The 24836-nt window shown below is 32.6% G+C and overlaps 6 protein-coding genes across 9 annotated transcripts; 4 read left to right on the forward strand and 2 right to left on the reverse strand.

The window, feature by feature from the left end:
* The first annotated feature begins 264 nt into the window (after positions 1 to 264).
* Positions 265 to 4401, forward strand: L(2)dtl (WD40 domain-containing protein denticleless). The gene is made up of 8 exons (XM_083036410.1): positions 265 to 545; positions 754 to 998; positions 1097 to 1277; positions 1522 to 1747; positions 1819 to 2024; positions 2112 to 2314; positions 2635 to 2845; positions 3100 to 4401. Exons 1-8 carry the CDS (start codon positions 491 to 493, stop codon positions 3744 to 3746), a joined length of 1974 nt encoding a protein of 657 aa, XP_082892536.1. The 5' UTR covers positions 265 to 490; the 3' UTR covers positions 3747 to 4401.
* A 188-nt stretch (positions 4402 to 4589) lies between these two features.
* On the reverse strand, positions 4590 to 6854 carry Mulk (acylglycerol kinase-like protein Mulk). The gene is made up of 8 exons (XM_083035597.1): positions 6593 to 6854; positions 6265 to 6384; positions 5797 to 6187; positions 5600 to 5715; positions 5329 to 5519; positions 5090 to 5239; positions 4881 to 4999; positions 4590 to 4740 (listed from the first exon to the last, which is right to left on the reverse strand). Exons 1-8 carry the CDS (start codon positions 6700 to 6702, stop codon positions 4627 to 4629), a joined length of 1311 nt encoding a protein of 436 aa, XP_082891723.1. The 5' UTR covers positions 6703 to 6854; the 3' UTR covers positions 4590 to 4626.
* A 179-nt stretch (positions 6855 to 7033) lies between these two features.
* On the forward strand, positions 7034 to 8426 carry Rpl23 (ribosomal protein L23). The gene is made up of 4 exons (XM_083037192.1): positions 7034 to 7142; positions 7343 to 7426; positions 7924 to 8052; positions 8168 to 8426. Exons 1-4 carry the CDS (start codon positions 7130 to 7132, stop codon positions 8362 to 8364), a joined length of 423 nt encoding a protein of 140 aa, XP_082893318.1. The 5' UTR covers positions 7034 to 7129; the 3' UTR covers positions 8365 to 8426.
* A 244-nt stretch (positions 8427 to 8670) lies between these two features.
* Positions 8671 to 14403, forward strand: LOC145935669 (DDB1- and CUL4-associated factor 8). 3 transcript variants are annotated; one of them, XM_083037187.1, is made up of 12 exons: positions 8671 to 9049; positions 9765 to 10602; positions 10850 to 10981; positions 11076 to 11302; positions 11431 to 11574; positions 11750 to 11973; positions 12088 to 12253; positions 12396 to 12558; positions 12828 to 12958; positions 13045 to 13164; positions 13442 to 13552; positions 13670 to 14403. In XM_083037187.1, the coding sequence occupies exons 2-12, from the start codon at positions 9870 to 9872 to the stop codon at positions 13850 to 13852; spliced, it is 2334 nt and encodes a 777-aa protein (XP_082893313.1). In that variant the 5' UTR covers positions 8671 to 9049; positions 9765 to 9869; the 3' UTR covers positions 13853 to 14403. The 3 variants fall into 3 exon arrangements, with proteins under 3 accessions (XP_082893313.1, XP_082893311.1, XP_082893312.1); XM_083037185.1 differs by having other exon boundaries at positions 8673 to 9049; positions 11052 to 11302; XM_083037186.1 differs by lacking the exon at positions 8671 to 9049 and adding an exon at positions 9153 to 9484 and having other exon boundaries at positions 11052 to 11302.
* Positions 14404 to 14864: 461 nt separating this feature from the next.
* Positions 14865 to 18030, forward strand: Bi-1 (Bax Inhibitor-1). Its single transcript, XM_083037190.1, has 4 exons — positions 14865 to 15159; positions 16580 to 16881; positions 17098 to 17423; positions 17582 to 18030. The coding sequence occupies exons 1-4, from the start codon at positions 15113 to 15115 to the stop codon at positions 17615 to 17617; spliced, it is 711 nt and encodes a 236-aa protein (XP_082893316.1). The 5' UTR covers positions 14865 to 15112; the 3' UTR covers positions 17618 to 18030.
* Positions 17723 to 24732, reverse strand: LOC145935671 (uncharacterized). Of its 2 annotated transcripts, none has more exons than XM_083037189.1 (8): positions 24412 to 24732; positions 23690 to 24046; positions 23071 to 23146; positions 21611 to 21639; positions 19691 to 19827; positions 19148 to 19506; positions 18706 to 19002; positions 17723 to 18417 (listed from the first exon to the last, which is right to left on the reverse strand). In XM_083037189.1, exons 1-8 carry the CDS (start codon positions 24422 to 24424, stop codon positions 18378 to 18380), a joined length of 1308 nt encoding a protein of 435 aa, XP_082893315.1. In that variant the 5' UTR covers positions 24425 to 24732; the 3' UTR covers positions 17723 to 18377. The 2 variants fall into 2 exon arrangements, with proteins under 2 accessions (XP_082893315.1, XP_082893314.1); XM_083037188.1 differs by having other exon boundaries at positions 21611 to 21642.
* Positions 24733 to 24836: the final 104 nt, after the last annotated feature.

Genomic DNA, 24836 nt, shown 5'->3' on the forward strand with positions numbered 1-24836 from the left:
CGCGGCGCGTTCGACGGTTCGACGTTCGACCTGCGCGCGCCAGTGCGCCGCGCACGTGTAAGCGCGCATATCGCGCATCCCCACTCCACCCCCACTCCTCTCTCCCACTCCTCTCTCCCACTCCTCTCTCCCACTCCTCTCTCCCACTCCTCTCTCCCACTCCTCTCTCCCACTCCTCTCTCCCACTCCTCTCTCCCACTCCGCGCGCCGAATTCCGATGCGCGTGACCACGTGACGTAGCGCCACTTGAAGGTCGAACGTCGAACGCATCGCGCACTGGAATTGGCAACTCTGCTCCCATTCCGATAAATAGAGAATTTTTCCAAGTCCTGAATATTTCCCTATTTGATAACCAATCGCACGACTTGAAAATAAACCCAACCTACAAAAATAATTGCGCGAAAAAAGTGAATAGATTTCCCGCGTATGTATAACGTCGCGCGTATAAACAATCTTGAAGTGAATTTTGTAAACAATTTTATAACGTGTAATGGGATGCAAAATGAATATAACAAATACTATTCAAAGACGAGAAACTGGATTTGGTAAATAAACAAGCATGCATGCGTTTTACGAAAGATTTAAAAATAAATATATATTTTGCGTAAAGAAATAGGTTATCTGTACTGGGATTAGCCGATGATTGAAGTTATAATTTATTAGAAAGTAGTTTGTTATTATTAATTAAAAGTGTAATGATGCGCAATATGACAATACTCTCTACTTGATGTATCTGACATTTGTTGTTAACAGGATTAATATATGATTACGACATCGCTCTTTATCGCTTGAAATGTTACTGCGATGATGTTTATCGTGGAATAACACCGAATGTAAATGCTCCTGATTATAATCCCGAACCACCGGTATTCGCATGTCGTTTTTGCACCACGCCAGGATACGAGGAAGTGCTTGCTTTAGCAAACGAAGATGGAAAAATTGCCCTTCAGAATACAAAAATTAAACACAAATCTAATCAACCGTTGGAAGGAACACAGGTGGCTGTTTATTTCGATTAATAGATTTAATGAATGAGTTTTTCACAACATACACGAGTAAACACAGACATGTTAATTAAAAATATATATCCTTTAAGGCACATTGTAACGCTATCTTTGACATTGCGTGGATGCCTGGGGAATTAAAACTGGTTACAGCATCAGGAGATCATACAGCACGGTTATTGGATGTTTCCAGATCTGAAATAAAACAAATTAATTGCTTTCATGCACACACGCGAAGTGTAAAAACAGCAGTGTTTCGTTATCAGGACAAAGGTATCTCATTCATTTCAATTATCAACATTTGTGTTTCTTCAAAAATTGTATACATGGAATGTATATTTTTTCACAAACAGAATAGAAATGTATCTTAATATTCTCTTATTTTATTTTTATTAATATAATTTTTTTATTTGTAATTTATCAACATAAAATATGTAGTTGCATAAATAATTTGAAAACGCCATATATTATAACATGTCAATGGATTCAGAGTTCTTTACAATTTTTTAAAATTTAGCGGTCTTTGCAACTGGTGCTAGAGATGGCTTCATTATGATATGGGATATCAGAGCCAACCATACGGATCAACCTAAGCCGGATAATTGCATCGCTAATGCACACAGTATTGTTAGTACAGGTCGTACGAAACGGAAGGTATATAGTCAAGCATCACGAGCGCAAAGTATTACTGGTTTAGTGTTTCAAGATGATTTTACATTACTCTCATGTGCTGCAGGCGATGGGTAAGATTACCTCTACATTTATAGATATGTGAGTAGGAATATATAATGTATCTTCTTTTTTTATTCTTTAGTTTAATAAAAGTGTGGGATTTGAGGAAGAATTACACTGTCCACAAGAAAGAACCGACAGCTAAGCATCTGATGAATTACGCGGGAAATAGTACTAGGAATGGCTTCTCTTCATTGTTGATATGCCCAGCTAGAATTACATTGTATGCGAGTTGCATGGATAATATTATATATGCTTACAACATATCGTCATATAATCGCAAACCAGGTTAGTTTTTTTTTTTTTTTTTTTTTTCCCCCAAAATATACATTAATCCAATTTTAATAAAATAAAATTAACAATTTTCTATGGCAGTGGCAGAATATTATGGACATCAAAATCGTACGTACTATGTAAAGACTTGTTTGAGTTCTGACGGCCGCTACCTCGCCAGTGGATCTAGTGATGAACTGGCATATATTTGGCACACTAATAGACCGGGAGTACCATTAGTTAAACTTTGCGGCCATACAGAAGAAGTGACTTGTATTGCATGGTGTAGCGTTGGCGAAACTAAGGTATCAAATCTTAATATATATTTATTTATATTTTATATTATATCTACAAACGATTATATAAAATGAAACAATAATATATAACTAATAATAAACACAAATAATATAACAATATATAAATATTTATATAATATATTTATGTAATTACAAAATATTGATATAACATATACATAATAAAATATAATATTTATCAGAATAAAATTAAAATCATTTGCATGCTTCCTTAAATTTATTTGACAATTATGAAAAATAAGAATTATAATCTTAACATATTTTCAATAAGAGTCATATGCGATATTTTCTAATCCTGAGAATAATTGCAGATAGTGACTTGCTCTGATGATTCTTGTCACAGAATATGGAAGGTTGGCTTGGAACACAAAGTAGAAAACGAAGAAATAAAAATACGTGGTCATGCCGAGATTGTAACAGAAAAATATTCATTAGAAAATATGAAATTAGAAACTACCCCAACTACTTCTCGACGCTCGATCACCTATCATGAAACTACACCAAGTTCAGATAACACTTCAGGTAAGGCTTGAAACAATGTCGGTGTAAAATTTATATAAATTTATATAAAATGGAATATTTAGTACATAAAAAAAATCTCGGAATGAATTACATTTAAATTTTTTAGCAAATTATCAGGAAAAAACTTCTTTTATATTTTATATTATAAATAACGTTAAAATCTAAAAATTATAAAATAGATTTTTCGAGTCCTTTGCCTAGCCCTCTCAAACATGATAAGTTTTGTATTTTTAAATAATATTTAAACTTCACAGTTGCAACTCCAGACTCTAGTAATGAAGACTATCAGAGAGACAAGCACATTCCTTTTAAACGTAGTTATTTGCAAATGACAATGGGCTCGAGGTCTGAGGGAAAACAAAAATATATCTTATCTCCTATTCATGAAAATCACGAGACTGTCGCAAAACGAGTTCATACAGATAATCGTGGTATGAGAAGACTGTTTAGCTCTGGCATCGAAACTGCTACTACTTCGAGCAGAGACTATGATTCGGATGGGCCCAGTACAAGCCAATTTATTCTAAACAGGAATGAAGAAACTCCTTTCTCGCCCACATCAAACTTGCCAAATTTTGTGATAGATGGTACAGCGCCACATTTGCTAAAGATATCACCGCAAAAATACAAGGAGAATGTTGATTGGTTGACAAAAATTAGAAAAGAAAGATATGAACAGAGCAAGAGTCAAGAATCAATTTCGTGTAGTCCTAAGAATCAAGTGACACCCAATGCAAGAAGATCCAAGAGGTCGCGATCGACCGAGCCCCAAAAAGTGACAAAACCAACAAAAAGTGTCTCTTTATTAGACTTTTTCAAAATTACGACTACGAGTAAGGATTGCGAAAAGAATTCTTGTTCGGAAAATAGTAGTATTATACCATCAACGAGTATATCTTGAAAGGATAAATATACAATAGACATAGAATAGATAGAAATTAAATAGATGCACGATTTTGGAATTCTTTTTTTCTATTTTTTATCTTGCAATGCAGAGATCCCAGTTATTCTAATATTAAAAGTATTTGTCTTATTTAAGTCAGATCTCGTTATAAAGGAATTTTTAAATCTAGACATTAAGGAGCTTTCTGAAGCATTATTCGAGCTTATTACTACTAAGCCATATCTCGAAACTTTCTGATGAAAATGTATTTGATAAGCGAGAATAGATTATATATAAAAATATTAAATAATAAAATATTTTTATTATAAATATTTAAATATTTATAAATATATATAACGTATAGATAGTTTTATAAATAGTAAAAATTTTTATTACTTTATAAACTAGTTAATTTTGTTAAACGCATTCTCATCAAAAAGTTATATATATAGAGCTTGAAAGCGATTACGTTTGAGTAAATTACTCACAATAATGTATCTTGCACAGCTTTTAAAGACATTAGTTCAAGAAAAGAGAGACGATACAATTAAGTTATTGGAGAAGCATACTTTGACGTAATCAAACTTTTAGTAAGCGTTATATTATACGTATTATTATATTAGATTAAAAATGTATTATGTAAATTAATGACCGTTATATAATCAAAATATTTTTTGTACGCTACAATAAATTATTTTTTTTATAGAAAATATTGTTAAATAATCGTTTTTAATCAATATTTTAATCAACGATATGTTTTATTCTTAATTTTTTATCGTTTTTAAATAAATTAAAAATTATCGTGTACACTATATAATATTAAATTTCGTATACGGAATAGTAAATACGACATATGTACATACATTATATACATTTTTATTATTATTGGACACATATGTTATCTATTCGATTCGGGATAGAATATTGTTATAGATTGTGGGAGTAATTTAATTTGAATTGGCTTCAACTCGTACTCTTCGTAGTCAATATAAAACATTCGATCTTCATTCTTCTGAAATACAAAATTAATATTAAAATCTCAAAAGTTGATTGATTAAATGATTGAAATCATCTTTTTAATATGCATCTCTTTCTCTCTCTTCTTCATAAGAATAATTGTATTAATATTTATAGAGAAAAAAGGTGGCTTACTATTTCGGGATATAATTCAATATCTTTTGCATCTAATATTGAATTTACTGGCAATTCGTTGTCCATTTCTTGTTTCCATCCTTTCTCAACAAATGTAGTATAACTAATATTTTCTGGACCTGGATTTAATTGGTTAAATTTCAAATATTTTATCAGTAAAATATATATTTCGAATTTAAATAATAACAAATATCTAAATTCGCCATTACCTAGAGCTACCTTTAATGAAGAAGGCATTGATTGAACCTGTAAATTCATTACATTTTCTGTTGTTATGCATAATTCAGTTGTTGAAATAGGTACCTCATAAAATGTACCACAATCTTCATTCACTACTTTACTATAATCGACATGATTATCTGAAATATATTATTTTATTTTAATAACATCCTGTATGTGTGTAAAAATAGTTCATTATTCTACAATTATACAAAAAATCTCTATTTACTAGGAACGAGTGATTGTTTCTTTGGTAGAAATGCATGCCACCATCTTCTATTCAAATTCGTAGACTGATTATAAGATGACTCTTTGGAGTAACAACATGAACATCCTTTGCAAGGATTGGTATATTTCATTACTGCATTGCACTTCCAATTTAAATTTGACTTGTAACCACTGAATACATAAGCTGCATACCTGATTACATCCAAAAGGAGAGAATGTAAGAGAAGTTGCATGTATAAAAAGTTTTATTTAAAAAAAATTAAGAGATGTACTTGCGCAAGGAGCCCCAATACCAATATTTATCAATACGCGCATGTGTATCGCTCCAAGCTCCCCATTTTATGCCTCCTGCAGCATAGACTGGTTTTGTGGAATTTTCTGGATCGTTCTTAAAATAAAATATGAAAAATTTGTATCTAAATGCAATTTGATTAGCATTAATAAAAAGTGAAAAACAATAAAGACATACCTCCAGCAGTTTGATCTCAACAGCATCTATTGATTTAAGATTATTTTTAATAATTGCCATTGTCGCGTCAATCATGTGATGTATGTCAGCTAAATCTTTGTATCCTTGATAAAACATGCTCGCGATTGTATTTGTATTTCCCAATGGTAAAACACCAATAGGACATTGTCTAACAGAATGAAGATTGTACTCATATCTCCTCATTAAACCAGTTATAACATCTGACAAGGTACCATCTCCTCCTGCTACAATAATAGCATCGGTAGGAGTTTCCAGATTTGTTATTACATTACGTGCATGGCTTCCTGATTGTACATCGACAATAGTTGTTGAAATACCAGCTAAATGCAATAGAGGCTCGCAATATTTCTCAAATAACTTTTTGGCCTTCCTGAAAAAAAAAAATAATAATAATAATTAGCAAAGAGTAAATGAATTTCTATGTAGTATTGAAAATTTTGTGGCAACCTTTTTCTGGCCGCTGGGTTTAAAATAACAGTTACATTGCGAGGTTTGATATTTGTAGGACAACCAATGTCTCCGTATCTGCTTACATCTTCGCAACACTCACGCATTAATTGTTTCACACTAAAAAATAGTGGAAAGAATACATTAATGTAATTATATATTCAACAAAGGGATCCATAAAAATCATTATAAAATCGTCCAATACAAAAATTTATTTTTATAATCGTGAGTAAATAAATGTACAGAATACCACAATGTGGGTATAAATTTGCACGTTTATTTAACAAAATGAGGAAAAGTTCGAGATTATATTTCATATGATTCTTACTCGTATTGTTGTTTACCGTACGAAATTCCGTACGAGAAAGCTGTGACTCCAAACACAGATTTTTTCCAATTATTTCGTATCGTCTTTAGTAGATTTAATACCTTAGCCATTGTCACATTTGGATCTTAAAACCACTTTTTCTATTCTGATTTATATAAGGACATGTATTTGTGATTTCTTATTTTTTAGATATTTTTTCATAAAATAATGATTTGATTATATATATATATATATATATATATATATATATCTTTTTATCTCTATTTTTTGTAAAACATTCAGGTTAGATTGAATTTTCTCAAATAATTTTGAATTCTTCTTCATCTTCTGGATTTCCGTGTGTACTATTTTAGGACGATTCTTGTTGCATGACATGAAATGTGCAGAGAAGTGTAGCTAAAAGGAACAGACCCAAAATGTAATAGGGAATTTGACTTGTGGGGATTACTCCACCTGGAAATAATATCCCTATCCACATCGCACACTGTCACTGTGCGCACTGTGCGCAGCAAAGTACTTCTTTCCCAATAATTCAAGATGTCGAAGAGAGGTGAGTTTTCTCGAGCGCGAGAAGAATCTATGAAAATCTGTATCGGGACGATGCATCGATTCCGAATGAAATGGCGAAAAGACGAAAATACGTTCGGCCTGTCCGACAAAACGAAACTAATACTTAATTAATGGCTAATACGTAAAGAAATAGATGATCACTCCAATCTCACTGTCTAATACATTTTATTATTATTTAAGGACGTGGTGGATCGGCTGGAGCCAAATTCAGGATATCCTTGGGTCTACCGGTTGGTGCGGTTATCAATTGCGCCGATAATACTGGTAAGTCTGTGCAAAAAATCATTTAGCACAATACTTAACCTCGAAAAGCAATCGCGCGGTTTGCGAATAAGGTGCACGTGTTTTTTTTATCATTAAATCGTAAAGCATAAATATCTCACAATTATTTTAAGTACGCCAGTCTATTGATTAATTCGATAAAAACTATGGACTGACATATGTATGTGCAAAGTTGAATTTACTAAAATGAAAACAAAGATTCTAATAATGATAATATGGTCAATACTCTCTAATACAACTAGTATAAATTCTTCTTCCTGAGAGTTTCTTATCGATTATAATAGAAACAAGATATTAGAACATTTGTATAGATATGTATATATATAATTTTGTACAGTGTATATATACTTTGACAAAATTGTAAAGAATTAATTTATATATGTATGAATGCCGATACTATAATTTTTTGCTTGAGAAAATGAGTTCATTTTTGTTTCCTTCTTCCATAACATGTTTTATAATGGTGCAACTTTCTTTAGGTGCCAAGAACTTGTATGTCATCGCAGTGCAAGGAATCAAAGGCCGGTTGAACCGTCTGCCAGCAGCGGGATCCGGAGATATGATCGTAGCCACTGTGAAAAAGGGAAAACCTGAACTTAGAAAAAAGGGTAAATTAATTACTTTCGTTCTCTTTCATTTTTTTTGCTCGAGATGAAAAATGTCATTCTTATATCTTCAAAGAATCTTGGAGAATAGCACATTGATATTTGTACATCATTACAGTGATGCCTGCGGTGGTCATACGACAACGGAAACCATTTCGCAGGAAGGACGGGACGTTTATATACTTTGAGGACAACGCCGGCGTGATTGTCAATAATAAGGGTGAAATGAAAGGATCAGCTATTACAGGACCTGTCGCGAAAGAGTGTGCAGATTTGTGGCCAAGGATCGCATCCAATGCCAGCAGTATTGCATAAAAATTCTCTGTAGAATCCTGTGTTTCCTTTACAAAAAAATAAATCTAAAAATAATACCCATACTCTGGTTTTTTTTTTTTTTTTTTAAGAATGGAATTTATATAAATGAAAAAGTTATAAAAAAAAAGAAAGAAATTCCTTGTCTCATATAATATCTGAAGCGACGACGTTGGAATTGCGATAACATTGGAATATTAATAGTCTTGATATTAAAAAATTTATATATAAGATTACGTTTATTATACTTCTTATCTATATGGCTGGTTAGGCTTCCTAGGGAATTTGCCCATACGCCAAATACGTTTATTATACGATTGCAAACATAGATAGTGAATAACGTGATTTGCATGCTGACCAATCGACATCTCGTTTTATCAAAATTAGATATGTAATAGAAAGTGATTGTTCCCGTAAATTGTCCTTATCGCATATTAATTCGCGCATGACTGTCGGGATTTAGCTTCAAAATTAGAAAGAGAGAGAGAGAGAGAGAGAGAAAGTTGCGTCACTGTACTTACATATCGTGTCAAAGGCAGCTGAAAGTGTGGACAAGCAATCGTATTATATACAGATTATATATATATCGTACCAGTATATATATATATATATATATAATACATATACGTATATAGGAACAGAATATGTACAGCCATATCGTGTTTCGTTAAAGTGAAAGAATTCCGAGGTGGGTATCCTGTCGAATCATCTGTATCATTTTACGCATTTTCTTGTTTGATCTGCGATCTGTGATCTGTATCTCATTCTGGTTTCGATATCCGGGCTCTCGTCGCTGAGATTGAGCCTAGACATCATCCATAAAGAACATTTTATAATGAGAATTGAGATAATAACATATACGCGTCAACACACATATATGTGCGCTAGCCATTTTAGCAAATAATTTTATTTGGAAAGAAAATCGGCTTATGCGAACGATCGAATTTTTGTAAATGTGCGAGGGAGTAATTACATCGTTGAAAATTATGTTCGTCGATCGTTATGTCGTTTAATTTTTACAATAATATTGTCGAACCTCTGCAATGCGATCTCTGTAACACCTTTCCTTCTTCGCTAATGACAGGTTTTGTATAACGAGCGATTGCCATGCAATATTAAATCGGTAACGATATTATTAAATATCACACAACTCTTTATCCATAAATATTCATATATACTCTTTGAAGAATGTTGTCTTGCGATTAGTTGGTTATTCCTTATTACAAACTTAACAGGGATCTATTTTTTTCAGTTATAGCCTCAATTTCATTTTAGAAAAAAACATAAATATCTATATACTAATTCGTTAATATTTTTTATTCGTTTGTGCAATTTTCTGAATCATATAAGAATTGAATATTTATAAATTTTTTTAAAATCAAAATTGATATATTACTTTTCAGATATAAACATTCAATGTATGTGATTTATATCAAACAACTCTTTTTAAAGAAATGATTACTGACGTTTTGGACAAGTAACAGGAGTATACATATGATTTTTAAAATATGGATTCCAAAGGTGAAACACATAGCAATAACATTGAAGTAAATCTTCCCGACATGGATGATTTTGGGAGTGACAAATCTAGAAAGATGCAATCAAGTTCTTTAGAAGTTGCAAGCATCTCAACAGATGTAAATAGTTCTATTGATACATTTGAAAGCAATGTTACTTTAAAAGATGCTAGTCATGCAGTGAAGCTTGATAACAACTTTGTTTGCGAAACTACACAAAGTGAACAAGTGCACGAACCTATGGAACTCTCTATGGGAGGTGATGTCGAAGTAACTGATAAATGTGACAAAACTAATGATACATTAAAAGATATCTTTTGTAAGACTATTAATTCGGCTGATGCATCGGAAGCAACTACTTCACAAGAAAATAGTACATCTTCTTCTGTTAATGAACCAAATGTATTACATACAGAACAGGCTAAGGCTAAAAGAAGTATTTCAAAAGGTCAAGTACATGCCAATAGTAATGCATCAATGGAAAAGTCGGACGATAGTTCAGACGAAGATTCGAATAAACGTCAGAAGTTAAATAAAAGTGTACATGATATTGATGCTGAAAATGTAAATGATGACACAGTAACATTTCAAAAGACCAAATCAAAAGTGAAACAGCGAAATTATCGTAAGAGACGAAATATAACAAGTGATAATGAAGACAGTTCTGGGAATACCTTGTCAAACGAGGCAGCAAGGGAAGCTTCCATACTTGATACAGATGAAGGTGATTATTTGTTTTGCCAATAAAATTTTTAAACCATATTAGAACACGATTATTAAATATGTCTTTATTATTTATGATTTTTTTAAGAAAGCAAATGTCTTTTAAAAGACTTGTGTAATAAATAAAATATAACACTAAATATAAATATATAATTACTAAAAAAATATGTATTTTTGTAATGTGTGTGTATAGTTTTAATTACACACACACACACATAATAAAAAAAATATTTTATATATAATTTCAGGAAATGTTGCATCTGCCAGTACTAGAAACGAATCATCTGCTCATAATAAACTATTAAATAAAAGTTCGGGAACTCGTAGAGCGAGATCAGAAACGCGTAATGATGAATCTGATAGATATAAAGATGAAAGAGGTATTTCATATTTTTGTATAGTTGTTATTAGTTGTACATATTTGGATGTAGAATTCTGGATTTTGAATAGGTGATTCAAATGAATGGAGAACAGCTAATGAGGAGAACAGAGAATGGGATGAAGAAGAAGAAGAAGATGAGGACGATGATGAAGAGATACCTCATTGCCTAAGAATAGAGAAGCCACCACCCAATTGGCGCATAGTACCGGAAATTATAAATCGCCAAATAGGTAACAATCCGTTGTTCCAAAGAAGATTTTATGGTTCTTTACATGCGGTAGAACGGCTTGAACTTATGTACAATCTTAATGAACATCAGGTATATTATTTACTATTTCATAAACATTATATTGATTTACCTGATTCTTACATTGTATAAGAATCTTGTTAAAGAATTAGATTATTTTTGTATTGTTATTTATATTGACATCTGATTATCATTTACAGGGTTGCGTAAATGCTTTAAACTTCAATGAGAAGGGAAATTTATTAGCGAGTGCCTCTGACGATTTAGCAGTTGTTATTTGGGATTGGGCTACAGGAAAAAAACGTCATTGGTTTATGAGTGGACACACGAGAAATATGTTTCAAGTATGTATTAATATGGCTTTATAAATACAGTACAAGGATATATTGAGATATGTTTGTGTTTTTAATAATTTTTGTATTATTGTGTATTTACTTATTTCTAAATTTTTATATTACTTATTAATTTACTTACTAATTTACTTATTAATTTAATAATTTTTTATTTATTTACATTTAGGCTAAGTGGTTACCATTGGACATGGAGTATCTCATGGTCACCTGTGCCCGAGATGGTCAGGTACGTTTATTGGATCTTGAACACAATACATCAAAGAGATTGGCAGCGCATCGTGGACCATCGCATAAATTAGCTGTGCATCCTGAAACACCTCATCTAGTCTTTTCTGCTGGAGAAGATGCAAAGGTATTCTCAATAGATATCCGAGAGAGCAAACCAAGCAGGTAAGTGATAGCCTTTTTATTTTGATTAAATATAACATCACGATTAAAAAAAGCTTATTCATTCAAATTTTCTATTCTTTATATGTAGAAATTGATGTATTTTTCTGTCCACAGATTGCTTGTAGTTAAAGAAGGTTCATCAGAAGTGCAACTATATAGTATACATTCTAATCCTTTTAATAGCAATGAATTTTGCGTTGGCGGCCGTTCTCATTATGTGAGAGTGTATGATCGACGAAAAGTTTCGACGCCACTTTATAAATTATGCCCTGATCATTTGGTATGTTGTTATTATTCTATTCTTCTTATTCTATTCTATTCTGTTATTGCGCTGAACAAATCTTTTAATTATTTTAATAATAAAAAAAAAACTAATAGTTCTAGCTTGCAATTTTATATACAATATATGTAATTTGTTTTAGACAGGGAATAAACATGCACATGTAACATGCGCTGTATATAATCACAATGGAACTGAAATTCTCGCATCATATAATGATGAAGACATATATCTATTTGATAGATTATTGTCACCGCGGGTAGATTACGCTCATAGATATCAAGGCCACAGGAATAGTGCAACAGGTATGTTTATATCTTTGTCACAACACATATGATCGATTATATCAAGGGAATCTATATTTCCAATTTTAGATTTTTATGTGACTATTTTAACATGTTTCAACACAAACTATTCAATATTTAATGATAAATATTTTAATTAATTTTTATACGATAATTCATTTTCTAATTACATATCTTTGTAAATCTCTTTTGAAATTCACATGTTTGAGAATTAATGCCTTAAGTTGCAATTTCTTAATATTATATTATCATCTATCTTTCAATTACAGTAAAAGGTGTTAATTTCTTTGGACCCAAAAGTGAATATGTTATATCTGGATCTGATTGTGGTAACATATTTATTTGGGACAAAAATACAGAAGCGGTTGTACAATGGATGGTGGGGGATAAACAAGGAGTTGTGAGTTTTTTACTTCATAAAAATAAAATAAATCTTTTTTTATGATAGGAGAGAGACAATAACATTTCTTTTTTTTTATCATATAGGTAAATTGTTTAGAAGGACATCCCCATATTCCCGTTCTTGCAACAAGTGGATTAGATTATGATGTCAAAATATGGGTGCCTTCATGTCGAGAACCTCCAACAATGAAATCATTCGCCAATGTATGTATAAAAAAATTTTATATGTTTTCTTATATATATTCTTTTCTTTCTTTTCGTTTTATTGTGCACGTGTTATTTTATGTTTCATCTTGTAATTTATTTATTATGATATTTTATATATTCACTGTATTTTTTGTATTATATTTTTTCTTTCTCATAAAAAAAAAAAGATAAACTGCTACTGCTGTTCTATTGCTTTAATATTACTAATCTACTATTATAAAAAGTCATAAATAAATATACTCTGATTTTTTACATACTTTTCTTTTTTTTAAAGTGTGTTAAATCCAATGCGAGAAATAGAAAGCAAGAAAATACGCCTGATACATTTGATGGGCAATTGTTTTGGATTTTACTGAGACATATCCGTCACAGAGAAAGAATACGTGTAAGTAATACATTAGTATTTTTGTCATATATTCTTACTAATTAAAATCTTTGTTATAAATTGAAATTTGAAAATATACACATTTACTCTTTTCGTTTCACGGTTGTCTTTTTTTAGCATCTCTATACGCGTCATGGAGTTGAAGATCCGAATCGAGATGACGACGACGACGATGATGATGACGATGACGACGACGACGGTTTACATATCGATGACTCTTCTAATGACAACTCATCTGAAAATACTGATAGTCAATCAGAAGGTGGCGATATTGGAAGAATACAATGTCCTCAATCTTAGAAATGCTGCTTAAGTAATACAATTATGATGGAAGTTTATATAGTGTTCAAAGTATTCACCATTAACCATTTCAATTGTAATAAAGTTTATTAAATGATTGTATCAATAGCGTTATATAGCAGAGTGTATAAAAGGAACAATATTGCAGTGTATCAAAAAAAATCCACATTCTATAAATCATTGATCTTTTCTATCAGCTGGAAATAATTAATAGTAAACATACTTCAGCAGTTTACGATTATATCGTAATTTTTGAATATATATCGAATGCAAAGATTGTACGATTTGATAGGATGTACAATATTAAGATAACGGAAGAAAAAAAAAAGAAGAATGTAGGATTTTATAATAGTTGTGTGCAAAAACACAATTAAAAAACCGTGTAGAAAGAGTACATAAATTTACAAATATTTTGTTATAATTAACATCTTTATATAGAATTATCTTTTTTATTTATAGTTTATATGGATAGATGTTTAATATTCCATGTGTTAATTAGGATTCTAAAAAATTATAATTTTGTCAATGTAAATTATTGTTCTAAAAATGTACATGCAGTTTTATAAAGTAAAAAAATAATTCTCCCTCCTTCCCAGGTTGCTTACTTATCTCGAATAGCTACTTAAATATGGGAAAGTTGAGTTTTTTTACATGTTAATTACGTATCAAAATTTTGTGCGGTAGAACCGAGATATTAAAAAAAAACAGCTATAATAAATTACGATTTCTACCTCGATATATATTTCCTTTAAGAAATATCAAATAAGTATCCAAGTTATTGAAGAGGCAAAAAAAGTATAGAAAGCTAATAAGAAAGAAACAGCTGTTGAATGATAAAATTTCGACTGAAATGTCGATATTTTTTTTTAATCGGAGGAAAATTAAATTAAAATAAATTAAAAAGAAACATGACATTGCATATAGCGCGTCAGAGCTGTCGCCATCTAGTCAGCTCGCAGAACCACCAATCGAACACGTCCGTTCTCCCTCGTCCTATCCTCGTCTGTCTCGTCGGCTCGCTTTTACGCGTAGAAATATCACTGACGTGTCCCCGTGCAAAGATATCTCGGCTACGTAAGTGCATACAATTCATCGACTTGGTCTGGCCACGACAATTTCGCCTTGCGCATAGGAAGTCGAGCGATAAATACCGCACAGTCATCGGTGATCCGTGAGTGCGATAAGTGCGTCCTGCCGATCGTCAGAAAGCAGACTCCAGTCTCATCCAGTCCAGAGGCGGCCGAGAAAGACGGCAAAATTATGGCAGCGATCCTCAACAATTTTATAAATTCCTTCAGCAATACATTGTAAGTATACATATATATATATATTTTTCGACGCGCAATTTCCCTTCTGCGACGAAATGGATCCGCGGGATGTTTCGCGATCCTCCTCGTCTTTTCTGCCCATTAATTCTCGCGATCCGTCTGGTTTTTATTTCGCGAGCCTCCGCCAAGGATGATTAGCGATAAAATACAATTTGTACGATAATGTGTGTATATATATATATGTGCATACATATATGCATGTCGCGTCGCGATACTTCATGACCTTCAACTTTCACGTTTGATACGTGTTCCAAAACGAGTATCTTCGTTTATTCATGCAGATATACAACGCAATTTACGTTTAATATGTATAGTGAAGATACATATATAGTGAAAGTGCGAACACTTTGTATAATGTTGAAGGAGGCTCTCGCGGCTATAATAATGACCTTCCCCGATATTTTCGTTGTGGAAAAATCGATTTCAAACTTCTCAATGTCATCTATCATTAAGATTTAATGTAAAATAGAAGTGTGTATGTGGAAGTTGTTATTCTATATATAAAACTTTTCGAGATCCATATATTGTTTTTAGCTGCGTCGCTATATAATTTAATAGATTATTGGAGAGAAAATACAGATTTTTTAAAAAAGAGAACTTATTTGAATTTTGCCTATATATATATCTGGAAATATTATCTAGGTTCAGAGTTCACGCATAATAAATGTAAAACGATTGGAGAGAGATAGAGAAAAGAATGATATAGTAAAAAAATATTCCAGGTTTCTAGAACGTTATCTAATCAGAATTTAATCTCTCTTCACATTGGACTGATTATTTTGCTTTATTGTTTTTGTTTTGCGAATATATCTGATAATGATGATAATGATGACATAAATTTGATATCTCCATCATATTCATTGCATTCTGAAATATCATTTTTCATGATATCTTCTTTACTGAAATAAAGATGCACCTACAAAATTATTATTAGAGTTAAAAATGTTGCAACAATGACAATATCTTGTGAAAAACCTTAGCAACTTTTTAAAAAACATTTTAAGAACATATGAGTCATTTAAACTATTTTGCTTATTTAATTTAAATTACATATAATAAAACATACATTTAAGTTCAGCAAGTTATGCGTCATGCGAGAGATATAGTAAAAATTAAGATAAAGATTGAATCATACTATATAAAGATAAAATTGATGGACAAGACATTTATTTTGAGATTTTGATTAAGCGAGCATAAAAAAAATGAATGTCTCATGTAAAATTTAATTTTTATAATTATAAATTTATAGAAAAAAGATATGCATTTGCAATGGAGAATTATCACTTCTGCATCATAAATATATTTTCATAGAACATAAGACTATAAAATTCAACTCATATTCTTTGAATATGCAAAACAATGTAATGTTAATCAGCAATTATTAATCTGCTATTCACAGAAATGCACCAGTCAGGCAACACTTGAAGAATGTTTACGGTTGCTTGTCCCTGTCAACTGTATCAGCAGCCGCAGGAGCTTATGTACACATGCACACGCAGCTCCTGCAGGCTAATCTGTTGACGACTCTTGGTACCCTGGGTCTTCTTGTTGCGTTAATGTCAACGCCCGATAATGGCAAAAATCAAAAACTGCGTCTCAGTTACCTCCTGGGATTTGCATTCCTCTCTGGTCTCGGATTAGGTCCCTTGCTCGAGATGGTAATCAGCATAGACCCGAGTATAGTAGTAACAGCATTAATTGGTGAGTGCTATTTCTTACAATTTTCTAAAATAAAGCATCAAATTCAAAATAAATTATTTTTTTTAGTTAGAAATTCCTAATAATTTATTTTGTGGTCTTAAAAAAAAAAAAAAAAAGATTGTCATCAACACAAATGATTAAGACTACTAAATCATTTTTAAATTGTGTGAATATATGTATGTATGCATAAATGATCATGTAATAAACTGATTACAGGTACGACGGTAGTTTTCGTTTCCTTCAGCATTTCTGCACTTTTGGCTGAACGTGGTCGCTGGCTATATCTTGGTGGTACTTTAATCAGCATTCTGAATATCATGATTCTGCTTTCCTTTGCCAATCTACTCTTGCGCTCGACCTTAATCTACCAACTGCATTTGTATGTGGGATTATTCGTGATTTGCGGCTTTGTCATCTATGATACGCAGTTGATCATCGAGAAACATCACATGGGCAGTAGAGACTTCATCATGCACTCCTTGGATTTGTTCATCGATTTTGTAGGCATTTTTCGACACCTCCTTGTGATACTTACGCAAAAGGTAAATTATTTTAACAAATTAATGATTTTAATGTTAAATTATTTCTTTGTAGGTATTTTTTAGAACTACCGCGCCATTTTTTATGTGAAAATTTTGATTGTTCAGAAAGAAGTTTATTTTAAGAGAATTTTGAAATATATTTGTATATATTATTTCAGGAACTGGCCAAGGAGTCACGCAAGCGTAAAGATTGAGCGAAGAAAAAAGAGTGATCGCGGTGTATTCAAGTAAATCCATTCTAGAGGTCTTCATGTAATCTATCCATACCTAGGTATCTGTGTACATATACATACCGAAAAATTATATAAATACCGATAACTACACGTCATACACATATATATGCATAACATCTCTTTATAGTATAAACGTGACATATTACAAAACTATATAAACTATATTTATCATAATAAAAAAAGAAAAAGGAAAATATTAAATACAGTTTGTTTAAGAAATTCGGCTCCTCTCGTATCCGATTACGAAGACGAAGATATATTTATTTTGGTCATATGTCTGAGTTATATAATTTTCCATCAAATTTGTATACATACATATAATATAAATTAACTGTATTATATTTTCAACTTTCAATAAATAAATTTTCTCAAAATTTTCTCTTTTTCATTTTATATTTTATTTAAATGACAGTGGGGCGATAAATAAGTCAATCAGTTACATGCTTATGCAACATTAAGCCTTACCTATTATTTTCTACTGGATTTGATTTTATATAGGAATAATAGTATTTTTGTATATACGAACACATAGTTTTACACATTAATAGTTCGTATCTCTAATGAATATAAAAAATTATACGCGAAAAGAAAGTAAAAAGTATATGACATGAAGAAGTGATCATCACTTAGCGAAATGTACAAGCATTGAAACTGTGTGTACAAAATGTGTACAAGTCGTTTAGTGACAATAGTCTTACGACTAAAGTATACGAATATGAAATTAATATGGTCGCTGACGATCCCTGTCCCTGTCGCCTCGACTAAAACAAAATGCGTAAATTTATGCGCAATTAATATACATATATAGATTTATATTTTCATATATGTATATATATATAAATGTTTCATCTCTTAATCCTTTTATGTATTTTCTTATTTTCTTTTTATTTTCTTATTTTCATATATGTATATATAAATGTTTCATCTTTTAATCCTTTTATGTACTTTCTTATGTTGAAAAGAAATAAGAATGATGCGAGTAAACGTGAAAGTTAATTCATAAAGTTTTAAAGGTTTCACGCAAATCAAGAAGAATATGGGAATCTTACCCGCCGCCTCCTCTCATAGGACCACCTCGGCCGCCTCCACGGCCTCCTCGGTCTCCACCTCGGAAACCACCGCCACCACCTCTTCCGCCCCTATCACCTCCACGTCCGCCTCGATCGCTCCTGAAACCTCCTCGGCTTCCGCGATCACCACCACCTCGACCACCACCGCCTCTGCCACCACCGCCGCCTCCGCCGCCGCCGCCGCCGTAACCGAGACCTTCCGGTTTTAAGCTTTTGCAAAGATTACATTGATCCCGCCAAGCGAAATTTGTATTACCGCAATCGGGATTCGGACACCTGTTTCAAATGTTTTTTTTTATCTACAATTGCTTTTTCTTCTCAATACATTTCAATATCTTCCTTTGCCGTTAGATGTAAGATTAATAATAGTAATAATATGCTAATATAATGAAAAATTGTATTCTATGCAAATATAATTTACCTCCAGTCGCCTCCGCGGCCTCCACCATCGCGACGATCGTCGCCACCTCCACGATGATGATCATCGCGATCACCGCCGCCGCGACCGCTGAAACCGCCGCCACCACGACCGCGGCCACCACCACCGCCGCGACCGCCGCCGCTGCTACTACCACCCATCCGGTTGCCCTGCCAGCTGCTTTTATGCTGCGCTATTTGTACTTTTATCGTGCATCCCTTAAATTCCTTGCCGTCGAACCAACTAATGGCCGAGCGCGCGGCGTTCTGATCATCGTAGGTGACTGTCGCCTCTCCCTTCGATTTTCCTGTATTCTTATCCTTGTACATCCAAACTTTTGGTTTGCCCGTGCGTTTATCATGCTAGAAACATGAAACTTTCATTAAATAGGTTGTTTAATTAAAATCTATTTATATTATATTACGATATCGCTTGATTTTCACATTTAATTCCAAGTGTTGTTTGAGTCTCTTATTGTTAGTGTGAAATAACATTGTGTTATCTTTATATAGCTATAAATATGTATCCGCGTATAAAGATACGTACTTTAATCACGCCGATCGCACCGAAATGTTGACAAATTTCTTCCTCGGAGATCGAAGGATCCATACCGGATACAAAGATAGTATCCTCTTGGGTAACCATTCCATCACCACCGCCGCCGCTGTTACGGTCGTAGCCTCCTGCAATGGACCAAGAGTCATGATTCGTCGCACAGAGAAACGTTTAAAATAAAAAATATATTCGCGTATCTCTATCGATCTCGGAGCTACTACTTTATCCTAATCTAAAGGTATAAGGAAAGTGTTTCGCGCAGTTCTCTACATAAATTTGACGTTACAAGACATCACAAAAGAAAAAAAAACTTTGAAACACTGTCCATATACCTCTCTCTCTCTCGAAGTTTCACACAACTCTTGATAAAAATTATTAAGTCCTGTATCTAAAAATTTCTCATATTTTTCCTAATGACACAGTAACAATTCTTAGTAAGGATATAATGCTTGTGTTTTCAAAATGTTAGTTTCCACACTTTTTTAATAGTCTTACGATATCGTGCCGATTGTAACGTATTGTATATGTGCGGCTTCGATATTGTATGACTTTTCTGTCATTTTTTTTCTTTTTGAAATAAGCAGAAGAAACAGATTATCAGTTTCAATTACATTCTAGTTTTACGATTCAATATTTACGAGTAAATCGTACAACACAAGATTAAGTTTTTCTCTCTCGTAGGACATATTACAAACTTATATTAGTTATTTAACAACTAGATATGTATACGCTCCTTATGTATATTCTTATAGGGCGTTATTTTACCTCTTAATTATTTTGCTATTACGTATAATTTATATTACTTCGTTAAACATAATATTGTGTACTTTTTTCAAGAGTTTTAACAAAAATAAGAAAAGAGACATTTTATACACAACTCTATTAAATAATAATTGACGACTTGTGTACACATCTCCACAATTTGAAGTTTCTTGTATATTTTAAATGACGTTATATTTGCAGTATATACATCATAATTTCTTCTGTGCGTATATCATTTTACTTATAGAAACTTAATGTATATTAGTAGCAGTCTAATACTCCAATTAATACCTAACGATACATACAGAACACAAGGTTGCAGCTGAACATACAAAAGGGCTGCAACATTATCTCTTATCCTTAAAGATTTAAATCATAGATCGGCAAGTAGCTCACCAGCTGCCTTTTATTTACTCCTTTTTTTCCGCGCTTGTATTATACATATTTTTCATGTGCTTATGCTTATACAGTTTAAAAATATCGCGTCCAAATATACTATGACCATACCAAAAATCTATAATCATATTGTATAACTATTTTGTTCTATTTCGCTTTCTCTTTCGCATAATGAACGTATAATATCCATGTCGTAATACCTTTTTTATACCTTTTTAGGACGAACCTCTTTCATCAACCTTTTAAGGGATTTTTCAAAACACTGTTTCCGCACTGAACGACGTCACTGCACAGTGCGTTACTTATGGTTGGGTATATAATATATATATATATATATATATACAGAATTATATCTTACAAAATATAAAACATTTAATTTTTTGATTAGACGGAATGTCCTGCTTTTGCAAAATCTTTTTTTTTTATTTTTTTTTTTATAATAACGTTGCTGTGCATAGGAAAAAAAGCAATTGGTGATATAATATTCTGGTCTCTCTTTTTCAATTATATACTCAAGTGGAATTAGAACAGTTCATAATTAATTCTTCTTGTTCCCGCTTCATCGAATGTATCGTATCGCATGATGAATAATTACCATTGAGAGATTATTTTACAACGCTCTTCCTAACAATGTTGCATAGCAGCCCTTTCATATAATATCCGAGTAACCGAGTATTTTAAGATCGTATAAATAGTAGAGTGAAAGCTAGAATATTTAGCACCAGACTAGTACAAACAGTCTGGTGCATTTACCTTTGTTATAACCACCACGGCCACCGCCACTGCTAAAACACAGAAGCAGATATACCAATGAGTTGACTCATGGACAGACACTGTGATCGATCGATCGATGCATGGCGAATCGTACGTATTTGCCGCTCGCCACCGTTCTTCTTGATTGATGTACCTATTTGTCTAAATGTCTGTTACAGTCATTAGTCATTACATGAAATTTACATTTAGATTTACCGGTTTCAACGTCCCGTTTGTCAACGTTACGTACGTCAGTCTTGTTTTTCTTTTTAGCATGCAGAGATCTTATCTTTACACATGTGGAGAACAACAACACTTAAATTCGAATAAAATTAAATCAGAGTGTTCGGTCTGTTCGATCCGGATAACAGTGAGTTTCGAAGGAAAGGCAAATCTTAAATATAAAAGAAGCATCCCTCAAGTTTTTTACTTCGACATATCCCGTTATTCTTTCAAACAAAAAAAAGTAAGAGATTACTTGTGTATTGCAAGTACAAAACTTTTGCCGCGAGTAAGAAATATTGCCAAGTATATTCGCCGTAATTTGCCGTTGATTCTGTTGCAGTTGGGAAATTTCTAAATGCAAAACACAGTCGACACATGACGTACTTTGCTCTTTTCATGTGTCTGTATACTTCATATAGAGGGTTGATTATCAGTAATTAATAGAAAAAAAATATTATCTTCCAAAAAATATACCTGCTACGATAAGACCAATACGCCACAGCTAGAATAGATAACAATACGCAGAAGTAAAATAGTTTAGATTGAAGGAAAATGTGTTATATGTGAATATAATAACACATATATCACATATCCACCTTATTCTCAAAACATGCTTTTTGCGAAAAATGCCTACACGATAATAGTGGTTGGATAATGTAATCTCTTACGATAGACTCTAAATACCTTATAAATTGCCTAATCGTATTTAATATGCCTAATAGAAATAATATTACAACAGTGGTCCCAGTGGCGACATCAATCGCTTTACGGTCTTGATTGATTTAAGACCGATTTCACGTAACTACGACACATATACATATACGTACGTACGTCGTTTACATGTATGTATGTGCGTGTGTGTTATGTGTTTGCTACAGTTTCAGAAAACCAGCGAATAAGGGTGTCGACATTACAACCTTTTTACGTCATTTGTCATATACTGTTTCTTTACCTCTTTTACTTCATCTACATCTGTCAGTTAAACCTGTAGGCATACTTCAAACATATTAACGCCCAACCGGGCATAAAACCGTTCGTAATGATGATACAACAACAGTTTCCATTATTGGCGTTAAGAACTTCATTGCATACCTTTGATTTTGCTTCAATAAAGTCGCTGAGATCATTTATTGTGAATGCAGTGGCTGTTGGCTTTAATTTAACACGTCGGAGTCTATTGCTCCGAATTGTCGCTTTATTAAAGTATATATTAAAAATTTAGACAATAAACTTACTTGTAACCACCGCCGGAGCGATCTCCATAACCGCCGCGATCGCCATATCTACCGCCTCCGCCGCCACCTCCTTGGCCTAAAAAAACATGCAAATAATGAGATAATTATAAAATAGAATCTTTAAATAAGAGTATATAGTATAAATTTCGTTTAATATAAAATATAAATTTTATATATATATAAATATACACTAGCAGATCCTGACGTCGATAATAGGGGGGAGGGGGGGTTGCAAAATTATTTTATTTAATATTTTTGGTTTCATGATTAGATTTATTTATTCCAGGATCAACAACGTCGTAGCTCTTTAATGTTTGTTTTTCTTTACTTATATTTTTTAAACAAATTCAGCAAAACTGTTTCTTTTAATTTCCAAGGGGGGGGGATTTAACCTCCCCCCCAGGATCCGCTAGTGTAAATATATATATAATAAATATATATAAATATATATATATATATATAAATATATATAATAAATATATATAAATATAAATAAATTTTATAAATTTCGTTCAATATAGTATAAAATAAATTTTCGAGATAGCCGTAGCAAACAACACTAACACTTAATAGAAAGAAAAAAAAGAAGACAAAAATGTTGAAAATAGAAAATATTTACCTCCACTATAGCCACCACCAGAGTTACGATTATATCCTCCTCCACCACTTCCTCCGCTACTGCCATGTCCATAACTTCCGCCATAATTATTACCACTATCTCCACCACCCGCATTACCGCCTCCACTGTAATTCTGTCCATAGCTGCCTTGGCTTTGAGATTGATTGTAATCTTGTCCAGTGTTAGAACCGTAGCTACCGTAACTGCTATAATTGGTGCCGGTACTTGGAGGTGGCTGACTGTATTGATTGTAACCACCTGTGCCTGCAGATGGAGGTGGGTACGATGTATCCTGACCAGCTGAGGGCGGTGGTTGACTATACTGATTATATCCTTGTTGCTGATAATTGGAGTATTCTGTAAAATTCGCAAACATTTTAATAATTGATTGACAGTTTTGCAATATACTTAGTGCAACTTTTTATATTATGTATAAAATTATTGATTATATACGAAATTTTATTCATCTCTCTTTAATTACGCATTTAAGAAAATATTCGCAATTTTTGATAGATCTTTAGCGTTATTCGCTATCTTCCATAACAACTTTGCTTAATCGCCATTTTTGTGAATCGCGAAAGGAGAAACAACGATTGCGACGCTATTTCTCTCTTTCGACTCGTGTCTAATGTAACAAGGAAAACAAGTGTCCGAAATCTCGTACATTATAAGGAATAATTATGTGATTGTAATTACGCGCGTATAATTTTATCAGTACTTACGATTATCCGTCATCGTGCCGCTCTTTTCTACAGTGTTCGAGCAAAGTGAAAAAAAGAAACTGTCGATGCACGAGGCAAGAAGCCGAACGGAAAGGCCGACGATAGACTTAGCTGAATTAGCGAGCAACTTTGATGAAAAATGTCGATTATATCTCTTCTTCCTCTTCTTTAATAGATATTCGCCCTTTCTCCGAACACGCTGTCGCTCTTTCGCCGAGTTTTCTTCCTTCAAGTCGCGCAATTGAACGGCGACAAGAACGACCGGAACGTTTCTGGCACTCGGAACACGTCCACTTCGCTGGCGGAAGTGGAAACGGGCGGCCGGAAGTCCAAAGCTTTGCTACACTTCCGCTCGTTTTACCGGAAATTACGTCACGTCGAATGTCAAGTAGGAAAATTCACGAAAATCCAGAAATATGTATAAA

The sequence above is a fragment of the Prenolepis imparis genome, unplaced genomic scaffold (genome assembly GCF_030444845.1).
Source record: "Prenolepis imparis isolate NDT839.2.m4 unplaced genomic scaffold, iyPreImpa1.0 SCAF_4, whole genome shotgun sequence".
NCBI classification, from domain to species: domain Eukaryota; kingdom Metazoa; phylum Arthropoda; class Insecta; order Hymenoptera; family Formicidae; genus Prenolepis; species Prenolepis imparis.